The sequence below is a fragment of the Alosa pseudoharengus genome, unplaced genomic scaffold (assembly GCF_046254945.1).
Source record: "Alosa pseudoharengus isolate Yale_2024_CS ecotype anadromous, Long Island Sound unplaced genomic scaffold, YU_APseudo_1.1 YU_APseudo_1.1_scf_5, whole genome shotgun sequence".
Classification (NCBI taxonomy): domain Eukaryota; kingdom Metazoa; phylum Chordata; class Actinopteri; order Clupeiformes; family Clupeidae; genus Alosa; species Alosa pseudoharengus.
Genome location: NW_027468837.1, coordinates 4,007,783 through 4,028,697, shown reverse-complemented (window position 1 = coordinate 4,028,697; position 20,915 = coordinate 4,007,783). Strand labels below are relative to the sequence as shown.

The 20,915-nt window shown below is 39.0% G+C and overlaps 3 protein-coding genes across 3 annotated transcripts; 1 reads left to right on the top strand and 2 right to left on the bottom strand.

Moving 5' to 3' along the window:
- Positions 1-1,400: 1,400 nt before the first annotated feature.
- arf4a (ADP-ribosylation factor 4a) lies at positions 1,401-8,801 on the top strand. Its single transcript, XM_076267347.1, has 6 exons — positions 1,401-1,818; positions 2,298-2,378; positions 3,712-3,821; positions 5,790-5,861; positions 6,682-6,807; positions 7,090-8,801. The coding sequence occupies exons 1-6, from the start codon at positions 1,752-1,754 to the stop codon at positions 7,174-7,176; spliced, it is 543 nt and encodes a 180-aa protein (XP_076123462.1). The 5' UTR covers positions 1,401-1,751; the 3' UTR covers positions 7,177-8,801.
- Positions 8,802-9,408: 607 nt separating this feature from the next.
- On the bottom strand, positions 9,409-12,000 carry pde12 (phosphodiesterase 12). Its single transcript, XM_076267346.1, has 3 exons — positions 10,486-12,000; positions 10,320-10,398; positions 9,409-10,223 (listed from the first exon to the last, which is right to left on the bottom strand). Exons 1-3 carry the CDS (start codon positions 11,698-11,700, stop codon positions 9,781-9,783), a joined length of 1,737 nt encoding a protein of 578 aa, XP_076123461.1. The 5' UTR covers positions 11,701-12,000; the 3' UTR covers positions 9,409-9,780.
- Positions 12,001-16,781: 4,781 nt separating this feature from the next.
- Positions 16,782-19,489, bottom strand: atp6ap1la (ATPase H+ transporting accessory protein 1 like a). The gene is made up of 5 exons (XM_076268612.1): positions 19,316-19,489; positions 18,912-19,156; positions 18,427-18,477; positions 18,026-18,269; positions 16,782-17,018 (listed from the first exon to the last, which is right to left on the bottom strand). The coding sequence occupies exons 1-5, from the start codon at positions 19,487-19,489 to the stop codon at positions 16,782-16,784; spliced, it is 951 nt and encodes a 316-aa protein (XP_076124727.1).
- Positions 19,490-20,915: the final 1,426 nt, after the last annotated feature.

Sequence of the window (20,915 nt, the reverse complement as noted above, 5' to 3'; positions counted from 1 at the left end):
ATTGAGTGTGGATAATGCAATTTAGTGAGACAGTTAGAATCATATAGGCCTTTCAGCGTGATTTATTTTTGTGGAAAAAATGTGCTGGACTGGGCGGCGGTCATATTTTGTACCGCTCTGCGGTACATCTAGTTTTCCATTATTCAGTAATGACTTGACCAAAACAAAATTCAAGTGAATATAAATATTTTAATAAAGGTGTTCCATTCCAATGTTAACCTGATTCAATTGGATCTGTGTTTCATATGAATTGTTTAATACTGGGACATATGAAATGTATCATTATTAAATGTAAATATAGAGCAGCACCACCTTATGTAACTTACCTTGCGGTAACAATGAATGTCAACATTCTCCTCACCACTGATAATGTGATGTGGACTTGGAGACTGTATTTTGCCAGTGTTCCATTTTCTTTCATTTTGGACACCTCATACATTGAGTGACAGAACACCCTGATTCGTCATACTATATTTACATATTTGGTATTGTTGGATTCATTACAACCCCACCTTTCCCATAAGCCATCATATGTGTTGCTATGATAATCCCTGGTAAAGCAGCTATAAGTAAATGAAAACATTCTGCATAGATATTAATTTTTTGCATGTCTGCTTATTTTAGGTGTATATGTACATGTCTCTATTCATTCCATACATCAAGATATTCACATCCAGTCTTTTCTAGTAAAGGTAAAGCAACCTCCTGACTATAAACATGCCAAGTTTCAAAGCTCTCAGAGCTTGTGTGATTGATCTGCACTAATTTATATGCCTTAACTCCAATACGGACAGGCTATATTTTAGTTATTTTTTGGTTTTGGGGTGTATAACAATATCTGTTAATTTAACAATCTTAGCAGTAAAATAGTTTTAGCTAAGAATCCAATTCATATATGGGAGACTAGAGATGAGGAAAAACATTGTTGGGTTTAGTTCTACCTCCGGTAGGGGTATCTCTAAAACTAAAGCCCTTTCTGACCATTTGTCACTAGCCTATAACAGAGTTGCCCAGTTAGGGGCTCGTAATCACTTTTGCGTCACGTTGTAGTTCGTTTGTAGTACATGTGGCCTTTCATGTCCAACAGTTTTAATGTGAACTCGGGAATTTACCGTTTTTGTCACTTGAAAGCTGTATATCTTTCTTTCACAAGCGTCTTACATTTTAAGCAAATACAGTTGTTTATTTAGGATTAGTGAGTGTATGTTTTAACCTTTGTTGTGGCATCCGTGTTTGTCACACATTCCGACAGCAAAGCACATGAACACTTGCTGTGGGAAAAACAAAGTAGCCACGGGGGCGGTCCTTGTCATTCCGAAGCGCCATGAATGCACCCATAGCCTACTAGCATGAGTGGATTGATGCTAGGATGTGGCATAGGTGACGTAATTTCTACCACGTTGGATGGCTCTGATGGAACGCTCGTGACGTGGCAAAATTTATACTTTACAGTCTACGTATGCGTTGGTGCAGTGATCTAGGTGGTGTTCATATAAATTAGGTTTTGTGTTGTATCTTTTAGTTGAGACACATTTGAATGCGTAAGGAAAAGAATAGTTTTGTTATTTTAAAGCGCGCAGTTGGCTACAGCTGCAGAATTCATCTAGCGTTAGATAGGCGAAGTAAGTAAAGTTCGCCTACTTTTCTTGTTAGCTCGCTCAAGTCAACCTACATACCTACAGCTTCGGAATTGGCCAACAGTTGTCCCAGTGCTGTACTAGGCGACTTTAGCCCAGGATTTCTGACCGATAATGGGTCTCACTATTTCGAGTGTCTTCTCTCGTCTGTTTGGAAAAAAGCAGATGAGGATTCTAATGGGTAGGAATTGACAGCTCGTGAACTCTGATGCTCTTCTTTCTCCATGTCATACTAGACTAACCTAAGTCCTAAAATGCAATCGTTTGTGTGGATTTTAGGTCAACTTGTTAGCCTGGTTAGTTTACTGAATTTAAAATATACTAGCTGGTTAGTTCGTAGTACTGAATTTCAAGAAGTTATCTATCTTAACTCTGAGCGCCTGGGTCTATGTTTTTTTTTCAGTGGACATAATGTCACTGCAATAGTCATCTAGCAATTTTGCTAAACGTTGTCGGATTCATACCAGCATACTTCTCCTGTTTATTCTCTGTATCCAACACAATATAGCCTATGTGACACGTCTAGCAGTTCAAATGAAGCTACACCCTTCGACAAAGTAGGCTAGCATGTTAACTGAAAATGTGGAATGATTTACTTGTTTCCTATCATTCCGATGTTTTTCTGTTTTTGCAAGTAGCTTATCGTGTTCTCTTTTGCAGTTGGACTAGATGCTGCAGGGAAAACAACAATACTCTACAAACTTAAACTCGGGGAAATTGTCACCACAATTCCTACTATTGGTAAGTTCACACTGTGCTGATCAGTAAGATAAATGTGAGTTTGTCATAATCTAGCCTTCTTCCACTGCTGAAATCTTATGGGGCTGTTGAGGTCTGTTTAACTCATTGAATGCCAAGCTGTTTTCGGGAGCTTTGTACTGGAGTGCCAGCAATCTAGACCATTGTTGATGATTTTTATACAGCCACAGCATATTCTGTGTTATAGCTATGAACACATACAATGGCTGGTTTAAAAGGTGAGACTTTAAGCTCTCGGTGGGTGCAAACCGTGTATTTCTACACGCCTCTGTTCCTGAGAAATTCCAAGCTAAACAGTGGCTAGTTTTCATCAAAATCACTGTTTTTTTCTGGAAATGGAGATATAACGTCTTTCATGAAATATGAAGTGTTGCCTGTTACTTACTTTGACAGGGGTAAAACATAATCTTTTGGTGATTTATCTTAATCTCACAATGAAACAAATTATATGCACACAATTATTGGCACCCCTAGAAAATCTAAATGTAAGAGAAGCTTTTTTCCTTTTTTCTTTAAGTTAATTTGAGTGTCTGTGAACTTTAAGCAGTAATCCACGATTTCCTATTTCACTAAGGTACAAATAGTCACACAAGGTCAAATCCCCAATTCATTTTTCAACATGGGAAAAAAGAGAATATGCTCAATTAAAATAAAAGGAAAGTGTGTTGACCTTTGTAAGTCAGGGAATGGCTATAAATGAAAATACAAATGCCCATATTTACAGTTAAAACAATAATTAAAAAGTTCCGATCAACTGGAAATGTGACGAACTTGCTTGGACAAAGACCCATGTTTATCTTGCCCCCAAGCACAGTGAGGAGGATGGTAAGAGAGGCGAATAATTCCATCAATGTTAGAGAGTTACATAAATAAATATCATCTTGGGGTCACCAGGTCTAAAACAAATCTACAAAAGTGACCTCCGTGCTAATAGAGTATTTAGAGGGCATGCCAGGTGAAAGCCTTAACATGTCATTTAAAGGAACATGCCAACATTTGGTGAAATTATTTCATTTGCAACTGACTTCTCTGTGCGTGCAGTAACCCATATATCTTGTTAGAAAATTGATGTGTCTCATTTTACATTGTTATTTATCCACATGGTAAATACACACGTCACAACTCTTTTTTTTTTCAACTTTGTTTTCCAACATATTATATGTACTGTTTCTATTTATGAGGTATTTTTGTTTCTCAGAATGAATTTTTCCTCATTGTTTTCATTGTTGTGAGACATAAATAAATTGCCAAAAGATGATTTTTTTAATACCTCTTTTTACTCAACTAACAAATTAACTTCCTGTCCTTTATGTAGGGTTCAATGTGGAGACAGTAGAGTACAAGAACATTAGCTTCACTGTATGGGATGTGGGTGGCCAAGACAAGATTCGACCCCTGTGGAGGCATTACTTCCAGAACACTCAGGTATTTCCAGTTTTTCTACAGTGCTTCCAGGAAGACACATCTTGTAACTGGCTGAGTTGATCAAATGATAGGACTATATATATATATATATATATATATATATATATATATATATATATATATCAGAGTTTCCGCTAGAAAAAAATGGTGCCGGTCAAAGTGACCGGCAGAGGTTTCTTTTTTTCGGACATTTTGATGATATGCCGGTCAAATATCCTATTATCGCTTCTTAATTAGTCAAACTGAGGAAAACTGGAGACAGGCTATGTAGCTTAAAGAATGACATAATCAGACTGTATAGAATGCAACGTGTTCATTAGCCTAACTTAAACATGCCTAACAAGATCTAGCCAGTATCTATGTTTTCATGGACAGCAAGAGTCCGCTTCGTTCGTTGTTTAAATGCTACGTTGTTTGTTGCTGCTACCCGTTATCTCCAGTGGTGACTGTTTAACTTGCACAGATGCGCACACACAAGAATGAGCGCTCACACCACTACCCCCTAAGCTATGCCTCTTTATTTGATAACAATAAATAAAGAAATGTTGCTTATTCTGAGAAATGTTTAGTTTCTTTTTCTTTCGGCCCGCAGTTCAATGATACAGTTTAATTGTGCCTGAAATTATCAGCGGACCAGCAATCTCCTCGTCGAGGAGGCCCTAACTCTGCAGATTATAGACAGAGAAAGCATATAGGCCTACTGTATGCTTTGGGTAAAGAACACAGTTGCATGTCCAGTGTAGCTACACGGAGAATGACAGTGTCTTGGAGCGGCCGCACCCCCGCAACTCCAATTCCAACGTCACTGATTCCGACAGATAGGCCTACGCCCGACACTTCTGCTTTTTATCTGGGGGTGGTGGAGTTGACTGGACAGGCTTCAGACGTTACTAATTTATCATCATCCATCGCGTCTGGCCTCTGAAAAAACTTTTAAGGCTAGTCTGCCTGGCCATTTGTTCGTTGTTTAACATGGACGTTTTAAGTGTGCGCTTCATATTTGAAATGCAGCATAGGCTATGCGTGTTGTTTAATAGCATACTTTTCAAACGGTAGAGCCTGTTCATTAAAAAACATAGCCAGAGGATGTATAATATTAACCTGACCCTAGCCAGATGAATTTCGCTCCGCCTAGCTCCACTCATCCATCTGGAACCGATCCATTGAAATGTTGCTTCAGAAGGCTGGACCTAATCAAAAAATGCTTGCATATGATTGAATAAGCCACTTGTCCGTCATCTATTGACGTGCTACTTCAACCACTCTCATCGAAGCCAACCCGTGACGCTGATAACAGTCTCACAGTCGCTTCTACGCTATGTCACATCTATGAAACTCCCGCCCTGCGTCCTGATTCGCTAAACCATAAAGTTGGTTGGAGAAATCACTCTCAATGGAAGAGGTTCCAGATGGATGTGAGTGAAGCTAGGCGGAGCTAAGCGGAACGACATTCATCTGGCTAGGGCCAGGTTAGTATAATATAGGCTTAAGACATATTAAGGCTTATTCTCAAATTCAGATTGCGTTAGGGGACGGGATTATTAGCCAATTTCAATCGGACAATTTGACCGGAGAGATTTCATTTTTTTTTTTCGGCCAATGTCCGGTAATTACCGGACAACGGAAACCCTGATATATATATATATATATACTACCAGAGATCATTTGCCTTGTTTTTTTTTTATTAGGGCAGCAGTCTTCAGATTACATTATGTGCTTACATAATTGCAAAAGGGTTTTCGACTGACGAAAGAAATGGCTGATCTTTAATGCAATATCTACATTGCCCATTATCAGCAGCCATTCATCCAATGTTGCAAAGGCACATTCTGTTTACTAATCTGATATCATTTTAAAAGGCTAACTGAGAAAACATTGGAGAACCTAGAGAATAAGTGGATATTGAGGTGTGAAGGGGAGCATTTTGGGACTTACTAACTTGTCATTGTCCTTGTATGCATGCTGTAGGGCCTCATCTTTGTGGTGGACAGTAATGATCGTGAAAGGATACAAGAGGCTGCTGAAGAGCTGCAGAAAATGGTGAGTAGAATGTTAATTTTTGGTGATTCGCAAAATGGGCTTGAATGGGAAGGTGGCCAGATTGATCTGCAGAATTCAAATAAACTCACAGATTTGTCTGGGTTCTTCCAGGCATTGCTTAATGCAGTCTGTATGGTTTTCAGCTGCTCTTGTACATTTCTGTATGTAGCTAAATAACATAGAATTACAACATTACCCTTCATCATATACTAACCTAGCTAATATAAACCAAAGTGCTGGCCTGTTTTATCCATTTACACATTTCTTGTCAATATAAAAACTTTTTACCAATCTGTGTGTTAATGTAACTCGTCTATTAATATTAATTTGGCAACATTTCGATGAAGGTAAGTTAATGCTGCTGTATGCATTAGGGACACATGATTAGGAGAAAATTGCGATTTTTCTGACTGATATTGCAATTGCGATTTGCGGGATGATTTTTGAATGTCAATGAATTGATTCAGTTCCAAATGTCTCTTTAATTTGTGCCACCCGATTGGTGAGCACGCCCGGTTCACAAGCATCCCCGTCCGACTGTGAAGCTCACCAATCAGAATCTTTGTGCCCCTCACGCATATGCACACCCACCAACCAGAAGTACCATAGTCAAGGAGGGTGAAATTAATCTAAAAGTCAGAAATGTAACAACATGAACTGTGCATTATTATTTGTAGCTTTTGCAATTAGGTAATTGCGTTGGTTCATATTGCGATTATGATTGCAATTGCGATGATTGTGCAGCCCTAGTATGCATTCCAGTCTATCAGTTTGTTCAAGTTATGTCACTTGTCTGAGCCCCTCTGTCTTCTTCCAACAGTTGCAGGAGGATGAGCTGAAAGATGCTGTGCTGCTTGTCTTTGCCAACAAACAGGACTTGCCCAATGCAATCGCCATCAGTGACCTTACTGACAAACTGGGCCTCCAGGCACTCAGGAGCAGAACTGTGAGTGGTTCCCATCTGGAACATTCTATCTGGTTATGGGCAAACATATTTAACTACACAAAAATAATACCATCCATTTAAACTTATGGTGCAAAGCATGTGTCCTATTATTACAAGATAGTGCTCTGATAGTACACCCATACTAATTTTTTTTTAATGTATTAAATGTATCAAATGTATTAGTTTGGCCTGAACATACACAAACATTATTTGTTTCTTAGTCAGCCATTCTGTATGGAGCACTGAGTTGAATATTCTAAATGCGGTTGTTCTTCTCTACAGTGGTATGTACAGGCAACCTGTGCACCTCAAGGAACAGGTCTATATGAGGGACTGGACTGGCTGTCTGACGAGCTCGCTAAACGCTAAAGATGTGGCCGTGTACTTCATGGAGTCATAACAACCAAGGATATGATTACCAAGATGGACCTCAGCTTGGGAGAAGAACTATAGATGTACAAGTACTGTACAAGAACTGTGATCAAACTCTGGTGCATCTTCCCCTTTATCCCCTTTTTACTTCTTGGCTGACATGTTATACTCATGGCAAAAGAGGCTGGGAACACCAAAGCTCTCTCTGAATGTTTTGTGTTTCGGTTTCAAATATGATCCCTAGACCTTCCTCCATCCCAGATGCTGGCGATCTGAATGTGCCTTATAGTGGAAATACAGCCAGCTCAGATTTTGAGGTTAGACTGTTACTTTTAGAATATAAACAATCTACCATTTATTGTTGGCAGCAGCATTGGTATGTTGAAGATAGGCCATTTTGCCATTTTCTGGGTTTTGTCACATTTGCTTTCTGGGCTTTTTCATTAAAGCGTAACTCCGGAGTGAAAACAACCTCGGGTCTATTTACGGGAGTTAACCAGTTCAAACTTTTAATTGAGAGCAAAATTACAGAGTTTTGAACAAGACGGTTTTTTGCATTAACACTAAATGGGCTTCTAGTGAAAGTTAAGGGGGGCAGCTAGCACGTCTGAAGTGTATCTGAAGGAAGAAAATTGCCTGGCTTTGTGTTCTGGTAGTGTCAAATCAGTGGGCACGTTCAACGTCTGCCGGCGTTGTGTAGATCTGTAAATGTAAAGGATGCTGAATGTAAAGCATGTTTGTATTGTACGATTCAGCCAGATCTGCGCAGCGCTGCAAGATTGAACGCGCCTGCTGATTTGACAGTACCAAAACATGTACTCTCTGTACACTTTCAAAGTTTACAATACTTCGGTTTGTCTGTAGTGACCTTTACCACACTACCACAGAAGTGCAATTTTATTTGGAGCATTGTCAGTGGTATAAAATAGTGTTTGTTTTTTGACGTGCTAGCTGGCCCCCTTAACTTTGACTATAAGCCCATTCAGTGTTAATGAAAACTCCAATTAACACAATTTTGCTATTAACTACCGTTAATAGACCCTAGGTTGTTTTTACTCTGGAGATACGCTTTAACATAAAGAGCATTATTATTTTCTATAATTATCAATAAAATGTTTTAAAACTTGAAACAAAAAAATCTTTATTCATCCCCAAAGGAATTAGTGTTCCAGCAGCCAGACAAACACAGCACTCAAATATACATATACATACATACATACATATTCTAAAAAGATTATTTCTCTCTCTCTGCTCAGGGGAGAGTCATTATAAAGTGCTATTGTAGTGAGTAAAAAAGTATTTCTGTATGTCTTTCTTATAGCATTGTTGGCATAGCCTCCAACTGAAAATACTTTGTTGTTTGACCAGTAACTTGTGTAGTGGAAGTGATGTGTTGTCCAATATATTTAACAGTTTGTGCAGCATCCTTCTCTCCTCCACCAACTCCAGAGCTATCCTTAGCATAAAGCCAGCCTTCCTAATAAGCTTATTCAGTTCAGTGTCTGGCTGTAATGCTGCTGCCCCAACAGATGGCAGCAAAGAAAACTGCACTTGCAACAACACTAAAACAAAGCATCAACATTTTGCTGCACACATTAAATGACCTGAGTTTTCTCGAGAAATAGAGTCTGCTCTGACCTTTCTTGTATACAGCCTCAGTGTTGTATTCCCAATCCAGTTTATTGTCAATGTGAACACCCAACTATTTGTAGTTCTCTAGAACCTCTACCTCTTCACCCAGGATTGAGATGGTATTTAGCTCAGGCCTGACCCTCCTAAAGTCCACCAATTCCCTTGTCTTAGGCACATTCAATACAAGGTGGCTGCTCCTGCACCATGTCACAATGCAGTCCACCAGTTGCCTGTACTCCTCACCATCACTGACACACCCCACAACTGCAGAATTCTATATTACTGCAGAGTTGTACTGGAAGTCTGAGGTGTACAGTGTGAAAAGAAAAGGAGACAGCACAGTCCCTTGTGGTGCTCCTATGCGACTGACTACCTGCTTAGATACACACCCTTTAAGTCGCACAACCTGTGTTCTCAGGTAATCAATAATCCATGAAGTTCTGGAGATGTCTACCTGCATCCTTTGCTGTTTCTTACATATCAGCATAGGTTATATGGTATTAAACACACTTGAGAAATCAAAGAACAAGATCTTCAGTGCTACCAGCCTAGATTATGAAATGTAATTATCAAATGGATAAAATAACTGGACCACAGTACAAGAAAAAAACAAAATTTAATTCAAAATGAGTTATTATGGTAAATACACAATTCATTATTCACAGATGTCCACAACCCATACATTCCAGATATTCTCTAAAATATGTAAATATTACATGGGTATTCATGGGTTTCATCAGGTCCCTTGCCACAGGTGTATAAAGCACCATGCAGCAAGCACCATGCAGTCTGCATTCATAAACTAGGTGCTTGATTTTATGTACCTGTGGCAAGGGACCTGATGAAACCCTGAATGGCAACTAAATCAGTCACTGTTGAGCAGATCATGCAAATGTATAAGTGTCAATGATGGGGCAATTAAGAGATTGTACACAGAATGTCTTCAGTATGTCATGTCAGAAAGAGAGTTCATTTCCACTTGAGGTCACAAACAAGGGCAATATGGTCTGAGGGATGAGAAACACTTGGTAGGGCTTGGTAAGTTGTCACCTCATCGTGGCTTGGCATGGGAATGACCTGTTCCACACAAAGCATCTGTGGATCCAGGAAGATATAGTCCAAGCAGCCATGGAAGCCACCCACATAGTTGGTGTAGGATGGCTCTCCACAGGCACTCTGGAGCTGGAAGGGGTTGTGTAGCTCCATGGGGCACTGCTCGTCAGGCCCACCAGAGGTCCAGTCAAGATGTGTTTCGGGTACAGTTCCCTGGCTCAAAAGCTGGAATAGGCCTGAAGAAGGGATGCTATTGAAATCACCAAAGAACAGCAGAGAAGCTCCTGGGTGTTCCACAGAGATGACCTGCTTCAAGTGACGTAGGGCCACGTCAATCTGGATCAGACGAACATTTCCTCCTGTGTGGGAGACAGGAAGGTTATCATGGAGTATATTAAACAGGGGGCTAATTATCTAAAACTTTTCTGCTTAACTTTTTATACAAGCATACTTGCCTTTGGGGTGCCAGTAGAGATGAGTGTTGGCAACACATACTGGCTTTGAGCAATTGCTTAAAGGCTGGAGAACAGTCACCTGCAAGAAAATCAATTGAAAACGGAATTTACGTCATACATTTAGTTTGGAGTGGACTGTATGTCACTGGGTATCAATTAAAAATACCTGCAATGTAGTTGATCTTTGCATCACCCGGTCTTTCAAAATAGGGTTCTTGGAGAGATTATCCAGCAAGTCAGAGTGAAGAGGATCATTTCTTAGTGCCTCACTCAGCATTATGTCGTGCTGACTGAGCAGTTGTAGTTTAGACTTTCGAAAATATGTTGCAAGTCCCTCATGCTGCTTCTCTTTGATTTTAAAGACTCCTTTCATACCAGAGGCATCCAATGCAGGTGACAAACTATCATTGAACACCGCTTTGTCAACCTCTTGAAGGCAAATTATGTCAGCGTTATATCCCATTAACTCTTTTTTGATTAGGTTTTGTCTGTAGTCAATTCCCAATGCATAAGGAGGGCAGTAAGGATACAACACTGTTTTGGAAAGATCAGTTTGAGCATAGATATCTGCCAGAATATTGTAAGACAAAACTCTCAATTTTGAGTTGTCTGTAACTTTTTTTGTGTACAGGTGGCGAGTGTCAAATGTGCAAACTCCAGGTCCTGCTTCAACAGTACTACTAGAAACCAACTCCTTTGCAACCCCATATTTTGTCTGATTCCCAGGGATACAATTAAACTTTACTTTCAAACCAATATCTCCATTTGAGGGCGTGAACACACGACCGGTGCCAGCTTCGATCCAGGAGTCTTGGTTAGGGTCTCTGGCTTTAAACCACGTAAAGACACTGTCGTTTAAATCCCCGAATTCTATTTCTAGTTTGGGACAAACAGGAAAACCTGCCAAAAGTGCGACAGGCAACTCCGCGGTGGTGAATGTCGGAGGGTTGCGCTCAATTTTATATCTAATTTCCCCAATGTGTAGAACAGCTCCATCTTGCCACGCATTAAAGTTTGACACATCATTTGCCACATAATCGCCGTTGTAGTGCAGTCTCACAATTGGCTCAACGGCCTCACATGGCTCATTTAATTGTTTTTTCTTGGACTTTTTACCCTTTCCCTGGGTCTTGATGATGCCGTTTGATATTCGTGCTAATACTTTACCCAGTTCTTCACTCTGATCTCTCAACATGTGCTTCTGGCTCCCATAGAGCAAAAATGAAATTGTTAGCTTTCCCTCCGATGGTACACATCTTACCACTGCTCTTTCCATTGTCTTGTAATACCGGAGACAACAACTACTGTGGTGGTCCCACAATGAAATAGAAATCAAATTATTGACAAATAATCGTGAACGGAGCGCAAAATTCCACAACATATGGACAACACTATGAATGAGCGTCTGGTAAAAGCAAGGTGATAGTTAGCAAGGCTACGCTACGGAAATGTAAATCAGACATTTAGCATGAGCTGATTCGACGCAAACGACCCATAGCCTTTGGGACAAGTGAAGAAACTAGGACTAAGTTGATAAAAAAAAACCCTGTTTGAACCTTTGAACATAATCGTGTGGTGACCACTGGCTGTCTGACGGTGATCACAGGGCGATGCAATGTAGGAACACGCACAGACAGTGCTGCCGCGATTCCTGATTTCTTGACAGCCGACCTTCTTCGTCTTCTTTTTGAATGGCAGTTTGCAACTTGCCATTGGTGCATACCGCCACCTAGGCTACAGGAGTGTGATAAGGGACCTACCAGATAAACTGTGCAGTTAATCTATCTTTGTTTCTAATTGGCAGTAACACAAAACCTATTGTTTACTATTTATAAGTAAAAAAGGGGACTTTAATTTTGGTATGAAAAAAATTGTTGTTAGGTCACATGACCAGGATAAGTTGTAAGTAGGCTAGGCCTACTTCACATTTCTACAGAGAGGCCTATCAGAGCTACCTCAGTGACCACCTGAAAGTTTAGGCATAATGTATTTGAGGAAAAGAAAAATAGCAAAATATAGGCTAATTGTTGCCATATGGCAACAGCATGCAAATATGGAACCTATGTATGCCCATTCAACTGAATGATATCAGATTAGGCTACCATAGGATTACATATCACTACTCTAGGAATATGTACAACTTTTGACAATATTTTAAAAAGCATTACAGTTTTTCTCAGTCGCTTTGGTGCTTTTTGCAGATCAGAATGACAATTCTCATAACTATTAGTTCAAGCTCCACAACATTTAGTCATTTGTGCACATCATAGTAGCAAATTCTCCTTCCTCTGAACAAATTGCAAATGCTTTTGGACATGTATCAGTTGCTTTCATACAATTCTCTGCTGTTTTTTAACATCATCATTTGCTTATGTCATGTCAATCAAAATGAACTATACTTATGGATACTGAATAGTCGTTCCCTATAAAACTAATAGTCTTCATTTCATTGCTTGAGTCATTACATACAAAATTGTTGAACTAGTTATCAAATTCTGTCACAATGCTGTAGAATTGCAAAGAGCATACAGTAAAAATGTACGTATTCAGTGTCTTGTACTCACTTACTCCCCTAACTACAGCAATGTGTAACTTTACTTCTGTAGTACTGTATAGTGCTGTCTTGAGCATGTTCAGGTGTCACCGAGTTCTGCCCTTTTTTGCATTGGAAAACACTGAGAGAACTGTCATAATGAAAACATGACAAAGCCATTTGACTATCTTGTTCATAAACGATGGTGTCGAGACTTCTCATTTTGATGACACTGACAGTTTCATTGACATGAATACGTGCTTTTGAGGAATGGACTATCCATTTTGAGCAAGTGACATGCTTTTGCAGGTCATCCACTAGGTTTTGCAGTTTGCAGTAATTGTTTTGAGAAATGCACTAACTGCTGTACAAATGTTAATAGTGATGTGAGAATAGCACCAAAGCGACTGAGAAAAACTGTAACACTTTTATTTGTAATCCCAGACATATTGGAGTTTTATAGGATATTCTAAATGTTTACCAATTTACAAATTATCTGTCCAAATATTATAGTGACTGTATTTTGTGTTATTGTTCACTATACAGTCAACTAGACATGCTGTTTTCATCATTTCTTTTTGAGATTTTGGGAAAGATAAAAGCACATTGTTGGCTCTTCCACCAATGAAGTGTCAGTATATTTATAAGAGGAAGTGGGTATGAAGTTTTGAGTATGTTGGGTTGGGTCAGGCTCATCAGATTTTTCCTTTCATACATCAATCTATCCAATTGTTAAGCCAACTAATTCCAGTGCAACATTTATTCAGAGTTATAAGTCTCCAAGACCTTGTCTGTGTGTTCATGTCATGTTCTGTGGTTATACAGTACATGCTTTGTTTCCTTTCTTGTGTGTTTATATAATTTGTGGTAATGTTTCATGTATGTCCTTTGGTGCTTTTCATATGTATCTGTATGTATGTCTTTGTCCTCTTTCTTATACGAGCTACCCAGGGATGCAAAAAGAATTTCAGCCTTGACTGACAATAAAGTTATATCGTATCGTATTTGACAGGACAATGAAGTCCTCATGGGCTTGTGGACCCAAATGTGGTACGGGAGCTGTAGCCAGTTGTTTAGTTTCAATATGATGATATTTCCATCCCATGCAAACTCCTAGATATTTAAATGTAACCCTCTCAAGAGTTTGTTATATATTTATATTTAAGTTATCAGCTTTCAGCTTATATTTTAGTTATCAGCTTTCTTTCTAGTAAAAAACAAAAGTTGAATAAAAAATAATGAACTCAACTCCCCACTGTTGTATTAAATGAATTTCCTTTTGCACTCTTGCTGTTATATTCCGGCAATATTACACCATCATTACACCTTTATCCATATTACACCATCACCTGCATACAATAACCCTTCATTTTCCTTTCCTAGTTTTCAAAAATATGTAAATTATCAAATTAAATAAAATGAGACTGATTACACTTCCTTGAGGAATTCCACTCTCTACTGTAAATTCTTCTGAATTTTCTGAATCTATTCTCACTCTAGAAGTATGTTGTGAATTTTCCCACCAATTCCCTTATATAATTTTATTAACAGACCCTCTCTCCTGGTATCATAAGCCTCATGTCCAAAAACACAGCCACCATTCCAGGTCACAGCACCATGACCTCCATTGTGTTTACCTCGCGGCTCAGCCCTGCACTAATACTCGAACCAGCAACCCGCAGAAGCCCAAGGTGCTAGCTCTCTCCCTAGCACGTCTCATAAGGCATCAGAAGCGAGGTTTACCTAATGTCCATATTGCACAGTGTAGCAGCTGGCCACCATTACAGCTAATCCTAATTGCTTCTTTACTCCTACACGTCAATGTTGACAGGAACTCTTCTGCAAATGGAATGCCATGCAGCAGTTCTGCATGATTCAATTAATGGTGGCTTTTGTCTTGAATGTCGGGTAAGATTTAGGTCAACTTGAAAACTTCCATTGTAGGCCTTATTTGTCAAAATGTAATTTGTAACAACATTTCTAAAAAAGTCTGTGCCAAAAGAAGATTTTATTCCACCATCATCAAAGACAAAAGAAAGAAAGAAAGGAAATAAATACATTTGCCCAAGAACATTTGTTTACCCCTTTCATTTTGTACAGTATGATTATTGCCAATATACATTGCACAATGCTAATCATCTGGTTATTGTGGTATTATGTCTTTTCTAGCCACAAGCATGCTGCATGACACTACACAACAGTAAGCTGTTGATGTTGTTTGCATTAGCTTTGTGAATTCAATCACTTGTAGATTAAATGTAAAGGACTTTGTTTGGAGTTTAACAAAACTGTCCATGGCTCATCTTAAATGAATACACATCTTTGTTAACACAAAAAAACATAAAAGCAACTTACAAAACCAGAATCAAGATACAATTTTCACAAATTCAAACAGTTATTCAAAAACACATCTCCCCAATGAAGAATCAGTAACAGAATTACTGAACGCAATGGCATGTATAAGCTGCAAACCATTGAAGAATCATTGCACATTTGTTTCCATGCACACCATATTCCAATTAAGGTCCATATTCTGGTTATGGCAATATTCAAAATAAGATGTTTCCATGTGTAGCAGAAACTGAATATTCCTGTTTACATGTTAATCAACATATGCTGAAATAAAGCAGCGACGTGCAGTAGAAGTATCTGCTTCATGACGTCTCCATGGTCTCTGTCCCTGAATTCCATTCACGACCACAAAATAGATGTATTTGGCCAGATTAGAGGTGCTATTGTTTTAAAATGTTAGCCTTATAATAGGCCGCTTTGAGGAGTTTCACAGATTCTTCATCTGTCAGCAGTGCACGCAAAACCTGCGTTGTTGAGCGATGCTTTCACCCATCGATAAATTCCATCTTGACATTTAAACTTTCAGGTTTTAATACATAAATTGACCTCATCTTCACTCTGGAAGTACAAACTTTATTCCACACTTTTCGCTATGTTTGCCAAATGTCAGGGCATCAAACCACGCTACCAAAATTCCTTGCATGAACATGCACAGACGAAATGTATTATTTCGTAAGGGGCATTCTCCAACTAATGTGTTTACATGCCACAATATTGCGGTTAAAAGAGGCATATGCTATAGGGGTGTTATTCCGTTTTTTAGTATTCAGAATATGAGCTTAATCGGTTTATGGCAGCTGGAATAAGGTGTTCACATGACTCATGCGCTCATTGTCATTATTCCGAATAAAACCGGAATATGGTGTGCATGGAAATATAGTCATTGTTAAACCTCCTTTTAGGCCATTTTTACAGTCAAAACAGCTGATTGTAAAGTAGTAATCTACTATGTTAACAATTAAAGTCTTTTTATTAACTCAGAATAAAAAAAAAAGTTATGCTTGGACATCAAGAATACATTGTCATTCTTATAGACAGAACAAACGACAATTTGAACAGAGTAACTTACCTGTTTCTTTTACTCCTATAAAACATAAATGGCTTTTTAAAATAAATTGGTTGTAGCCTAACCATATCATAAATATTGTGCTATACTGATGTTGGAAGTGCAGGATAAATACATTTTGTGCTAATTTCATTTTGAATTTCATCCAAAAGCTTATGTAATATTAGCTGGCCATAGGTCATTCCTTTTTTCCTCTTCATCAATTAGGATGTTTTGTTTTTTTTACAAATGAAAGAGGCAGATGCCTTCCAACACTGTCTCTATCCACTGGAAGATGTGAAATAGTCAGAATAGAATCTGCCCAGTCAAAGGAATTCAACAGCTCGGCACTGTAAATGAATAGTCCATAACTCTGTGCCCCCTTTTTCAGTGCAGGAGAGGAAGCTTGATATGTAGTCGTGTCAGTGGCTTCCACTGAGGGTACATCCCTCAGACATCACAGAGCTGCCTGTCTCTCAGAGGGGCTCAGGGAGTTTGGGTGGGTTGGAGGGGACATGAGGAACCTGTACTCCTATAAGTTGTTTTTCTCTGTGCATTCGGCTTCTGTACTACGGGGGAAGTAGACAGTGGTCTTGTGCTCTTCATAGCGGTCGATGTGCTTGAGGTGCACCACCATGTGCAGTGCATACGCCAGGACCAGCAGCAGAATCAGGGAGGTTATCAGACCCATCAGGATGGCTGGAGTGAAAAATGTGGCACAGTCGCTGGGAGAGGCAAACTTGTTGGAGAGGACATTGAATGCTTGAATCTGTTGGTTCAAACAAAGATATTAGTTACAGTTATCTCAGTCGCTTTGGTGCTTTTCTCACATCACTATTAACATTTGAACAGCAGTAAGTGCATTTCTCAAAACAATTAGTGCAAACTGCAAAACCTAGTGGATGACCTGCAAAAGCACGTCACTTGCTCAAAATGGATAGTCCATTCCTCAAAAGCACGTATTCATGTCAATGAAACTGTCAGTGTCATCAAAATGAGAAGTCTCGACACCATCGTTTATGAACAAGATAGTCAAATGGCTTTGTCATGTTTTCATTATGACAGTTCTCTCAGTGTTTTCCAATGCAAAAAAGGGCAGAACTCGGTGACACCTGAACATGCTCAAGACAGCACTATACAGTACTACAGAAGTAAAGTTACACATTGCTGTAGTTAGGGGAGTAAGTGAGTACAAGACACTGAATACGTACATTTTTACTGTATGCTCTGTGCAATTCTACAGCATTGTGACAGAATTTGATAACTAGTTCAAAAATGTTCTATGTAATGACTCAAGCAATGAAATGAAGACTATTAGTTTTATTGGGAATGACTATTCAGCATCCATAAGTATAGTTCCTTTTGAGTGACATGACATAAGCAAATGATAATGTTAAAATACAGCAGAGAATTGTATGGAAGCAACTGATACATGTCCAAAAGCATTTGCAATTTGTTCAGAGGAAGGAGAAATTGCTACTATGATGTGCACAAATGACTAAATGTTGTGGAGGTTGAACTAATAGTTATGAGAATTTTCATTCTGATCTGAGAAAAGCACCAAAGCGACTAAGAAAAACTGTAAATGGGGTGGGGTGGGTGGGCATTTTCAGGAGTGAGCCAATTGTCAAATTGGGAAATGTTGTCAAATAAGGTAGGTCAAGGTCAATGTCAAGTGTACCCAATTTCACATGTTAATGTTAAGCGGTTCTTAAGATATTGACATGTGCAGAGCTGTTTGAGAGCCTGATCAGAAAACAGGAGTGTAATACAAACCTGAAAGTCAGTGAATGTGATGTGCCAGTTTGCAGCATTGTCAGTATTGGAGCTTGGCACCAGAAGGGTGTCATATTTCTGTAGGCTACTGACATGTTGGCAGTGGTATGAGTTGGTTGAAGGGGCATAGACATCAGAGGCATTGAAAGTGGCCTCATGCGTCCAGTTGTAGTGGATGTGAACGCTATCTAGTGTGAACCAGTTCTGCCCAGCTGACTCATAAAATGTGTTGGACATCTGCAGTCTAGAAAGAACAAACAATAAGCATGTGTTAATAATAGGATCATAATAGGATTTCCCAAATAACCTTTTAACCTAAGAACATTTAAGCATACTGAGCCTGTATGACTGAAATATGTTTATAAACACAAAGACAATTAACACAGGAATCAGAGACTAACCTGATAGCTAACCCCCTAAGGTCCTCCACATCCCCAAAGCGCATGATGAGACTGTGAAACAAAACACAAGACATACAAGCAAGAATGAATGGATCATGACAACAAAAGAGACGAAATAACATACATATTGTACACAGGTTTCTCTTCTCATATCCTTCATATTCAATGTAATATTTTTTTATTTTTAAGCAGTACCTGGACTCAAGACTCATGATCCAGTGGTTTTACAATGGTTTCTGTTATCTGTTATAATCTCAGATCTGTTATATAAATGGCAATCATTGTAAATGTTTAATTCACATTTTATAGGAATCAGCTTTAAATGAGATTAAATAACATTATGTAACAAAGGGATGCTGATGCCAAGAGGACAAAAAACCTGTAAAAAAAAAAGTTTCATTTTGCCAACCCTGATCTACAATGATAAGATGAATAGTACCTTCTATGTCTTGACTGATCAGATATCTGGCAGAGTCAGAACTCACGTGGCTTTGTCTTTGCTGCAGAATGAGCCTTTGGTGTCCACTTGTGCCTCTGGGCCAAAAGCTCTCTCTGTGAGGTCCACCAGAGTGGAATTCTTGTACCTGATGGCCAGCTTGCGAGCTCTGAAGAGGATGCACATCTTGCCATTGTACACCACATTCAGGGGGGAATAGGGCAGGATGGAGCCAGGGGCCTGTAGCAGCTTCCGTTTGGTGTGCAGAGGCGAGTATAGCCACCATCCATATGGCTGAAGAGAACAGCACAACAGCACAAATGTTGATTATAAGTAATTTGTCAGCATTATATATACCACACTGAGATAATATGACATGTCTGGAATTCAGTTTCTTGGGGCAACAGAAAACAGTTCTGTGTCATTTTATGTATGAACTTCCTCATGACCTACCTGCAGGACAGATTTGGGTGAGTTTTCAGCTGCAAGTGATGTGCTTTCCCCTTTAGAGGCTCTGGTGCCGTGACTGGCCACTCCATCTGGGTCAACAGTAATAAACACTAAAATCACTTGGAAAGATTCATTCAGTTTTTCAAGAACCAAAAAACTGTAAATGATGAATCTCATTCTTAGAATATTTTTTGCCAAAACTATGCTTGGGAAGTTTAGCCTACAATAGGGTTTAGTTTAGGATCATTTGCAGTAACATTTGTGGTCTTTCTATTATAATTCTATTCCTTTCCACAGATTGGTAGCTCTCTATTTGCACAGCTTAGTCCCAAGCACTGTCCATTTGAATACTGTATTATACTGTATGATCATCTAATTGAATCCTACTCATACTCAACATCAATAAAAGGACAAGTCCCGTTTAAGAACAACCTATTTTTGGATGATGTTAATTGGAGTAGTTTTGAAGACTGGAATAAGACCGGAATATGCATTTACAATGAAATAGTATAGTGATAGCTCGCTACATCAAAGCAAATTTTAAGGTAAACTGATGAGGCTTAAAATATCAGTACACTTCTATGATACTATGGAGAGGGTCCCTACAGAAAACATGAAGTAATTTTAACTTGGTAAGAGTACAAAAAAGGTTTATTTGTACAGTCATAGTGCATTGCCTACTATTATTCTGGTTGCCATCATCTTGTGAGAAGAAAGTCCAGACTCTCCTCCTGTTACGTCCATTGACAGTAGTTTGTGCGGTATTCGGTATCAACTTGTACGGACTTCTCCTGATGGCGGTGACCAGAAGAAGAATTTAGGTAATGCACTGACTGCACAAACTTTATACCTGTACACTTACAAAGTTTGGTTTGTCTGTAAGGACCCTCTATATAGTACAGTACAGGCCTTGAGCCTGGTCAGTGGCTTAAAGTAGTGATTTACTTTGACATAAGAGCTTGCCCCCAGTACAGGGCTATCGCTATATTGATGCAAATGCATATTCTGCTCTTACTCAACACTACTCTGATTGACATCGTTTTAGGTCCCCGATGAAGGTTTACACTTTATCATCTTTAATAAGATGTGTGTGATATGTGGTGGACAATTATAGTCACAAATGAGCCTACCATTTCCGTCATTGCTGGTTTGAGGTGAGGAGGCATTCAAACTGTAGAAACAAAAATGTATTAAGATTTAAACAACAAAGAATTAAAAAATGGATGGGCCTTCTAAAGGATTAGCTAAACTCTGAATACAACAGAGAACTCATGGTTAATCAAATATTTGACCAAATCCATTTTGCCCATCTGGTTTTAGCCTGTCTGTAATGCACTATAGTTAAGAAGATAACATTTTACATTTACTCAGTACTAACGTACCAACAGGGAGGCCAAGGTTATATATTAGGGAACATGTGAGGCTGAATGTTATTTCTTTTTCACAGGCAATGAAGCAACAACAGAAAAAAAGCTTCCACTTATTTTTCACATTGCAATGGGTCATTTTGCTGTCACTGTGACTTCCTCAACAGAGACCTGGATTATCCTAAGATGAACTGTTCTAATCACTGCCATAATGCCAGATAAAATGGGCTTAGCTG

Bases quoted from the DNA above. Each gene is read 5' to 3' on its own strand.
- arf4a (XM_076267347.1), top strand. From the start codon at position 1,752: ATGGGTCTCACTATTTCGAGTGTCTTCTCTCGTCTGTTTGGAAAAAAG. The intron at 2,379-3,711 runs GTAAGTTCACAC...TCCTTTATGTAG, and splicing joins CACCACAATTCCTACTATTG to GGTTCAATGTGGAGACAGTA. The intron at 5,862-6,681 runs GTGAGTAGAATG...TTCTTCCAACAG, and splicing joins CTGAAGAGCTGCAGAAAATG to TTGCAGGAGGATGAGCTGAA.
- pde12 (XM_076267346.1), bottom strand. From the start codon at position 11,700: ATGTTGTGGAATTTTGCGCTCCGTTCACGATTATTTGTCAATAATTTG. The intron at 10,399-10,485 runs GTATTTTTAATT...ATTTTCTTGCAG, and splicing joins AAAGATCAACTACATTGCAG to GTGACTGTTCTCCAGCCTTT. The intron at 10,224-10,319 runs GCAAGTATGCTT...TCTCCCACACAG, and splicing joins TCTCTACTGGCACCCCAAAG to GAGGAAATGTTCGTCTGATC.
- atp6ap1la (XM_076268612.1), bottom strand. From the start codon at position 19,489: ATGAGATTCATCATTTACAGTTTTTTGGTTCTTGAAAAACTGAATGAA. The intron at 19,157-19,315 runs GTAGGTCATGAG...TGTTCTCTTCAG, and splicing joins CACCCAAATCTGTCCTGCAG to CCATATGGATGGTGGCTATA. The intron at 18,478-18,911 runs GTGAGTTCTGAC...TTTGTTTCACAG, and splicing joins TGCAGCAAAGACAAAGCCAC to TCTCATCATGCGCTTTGGGG.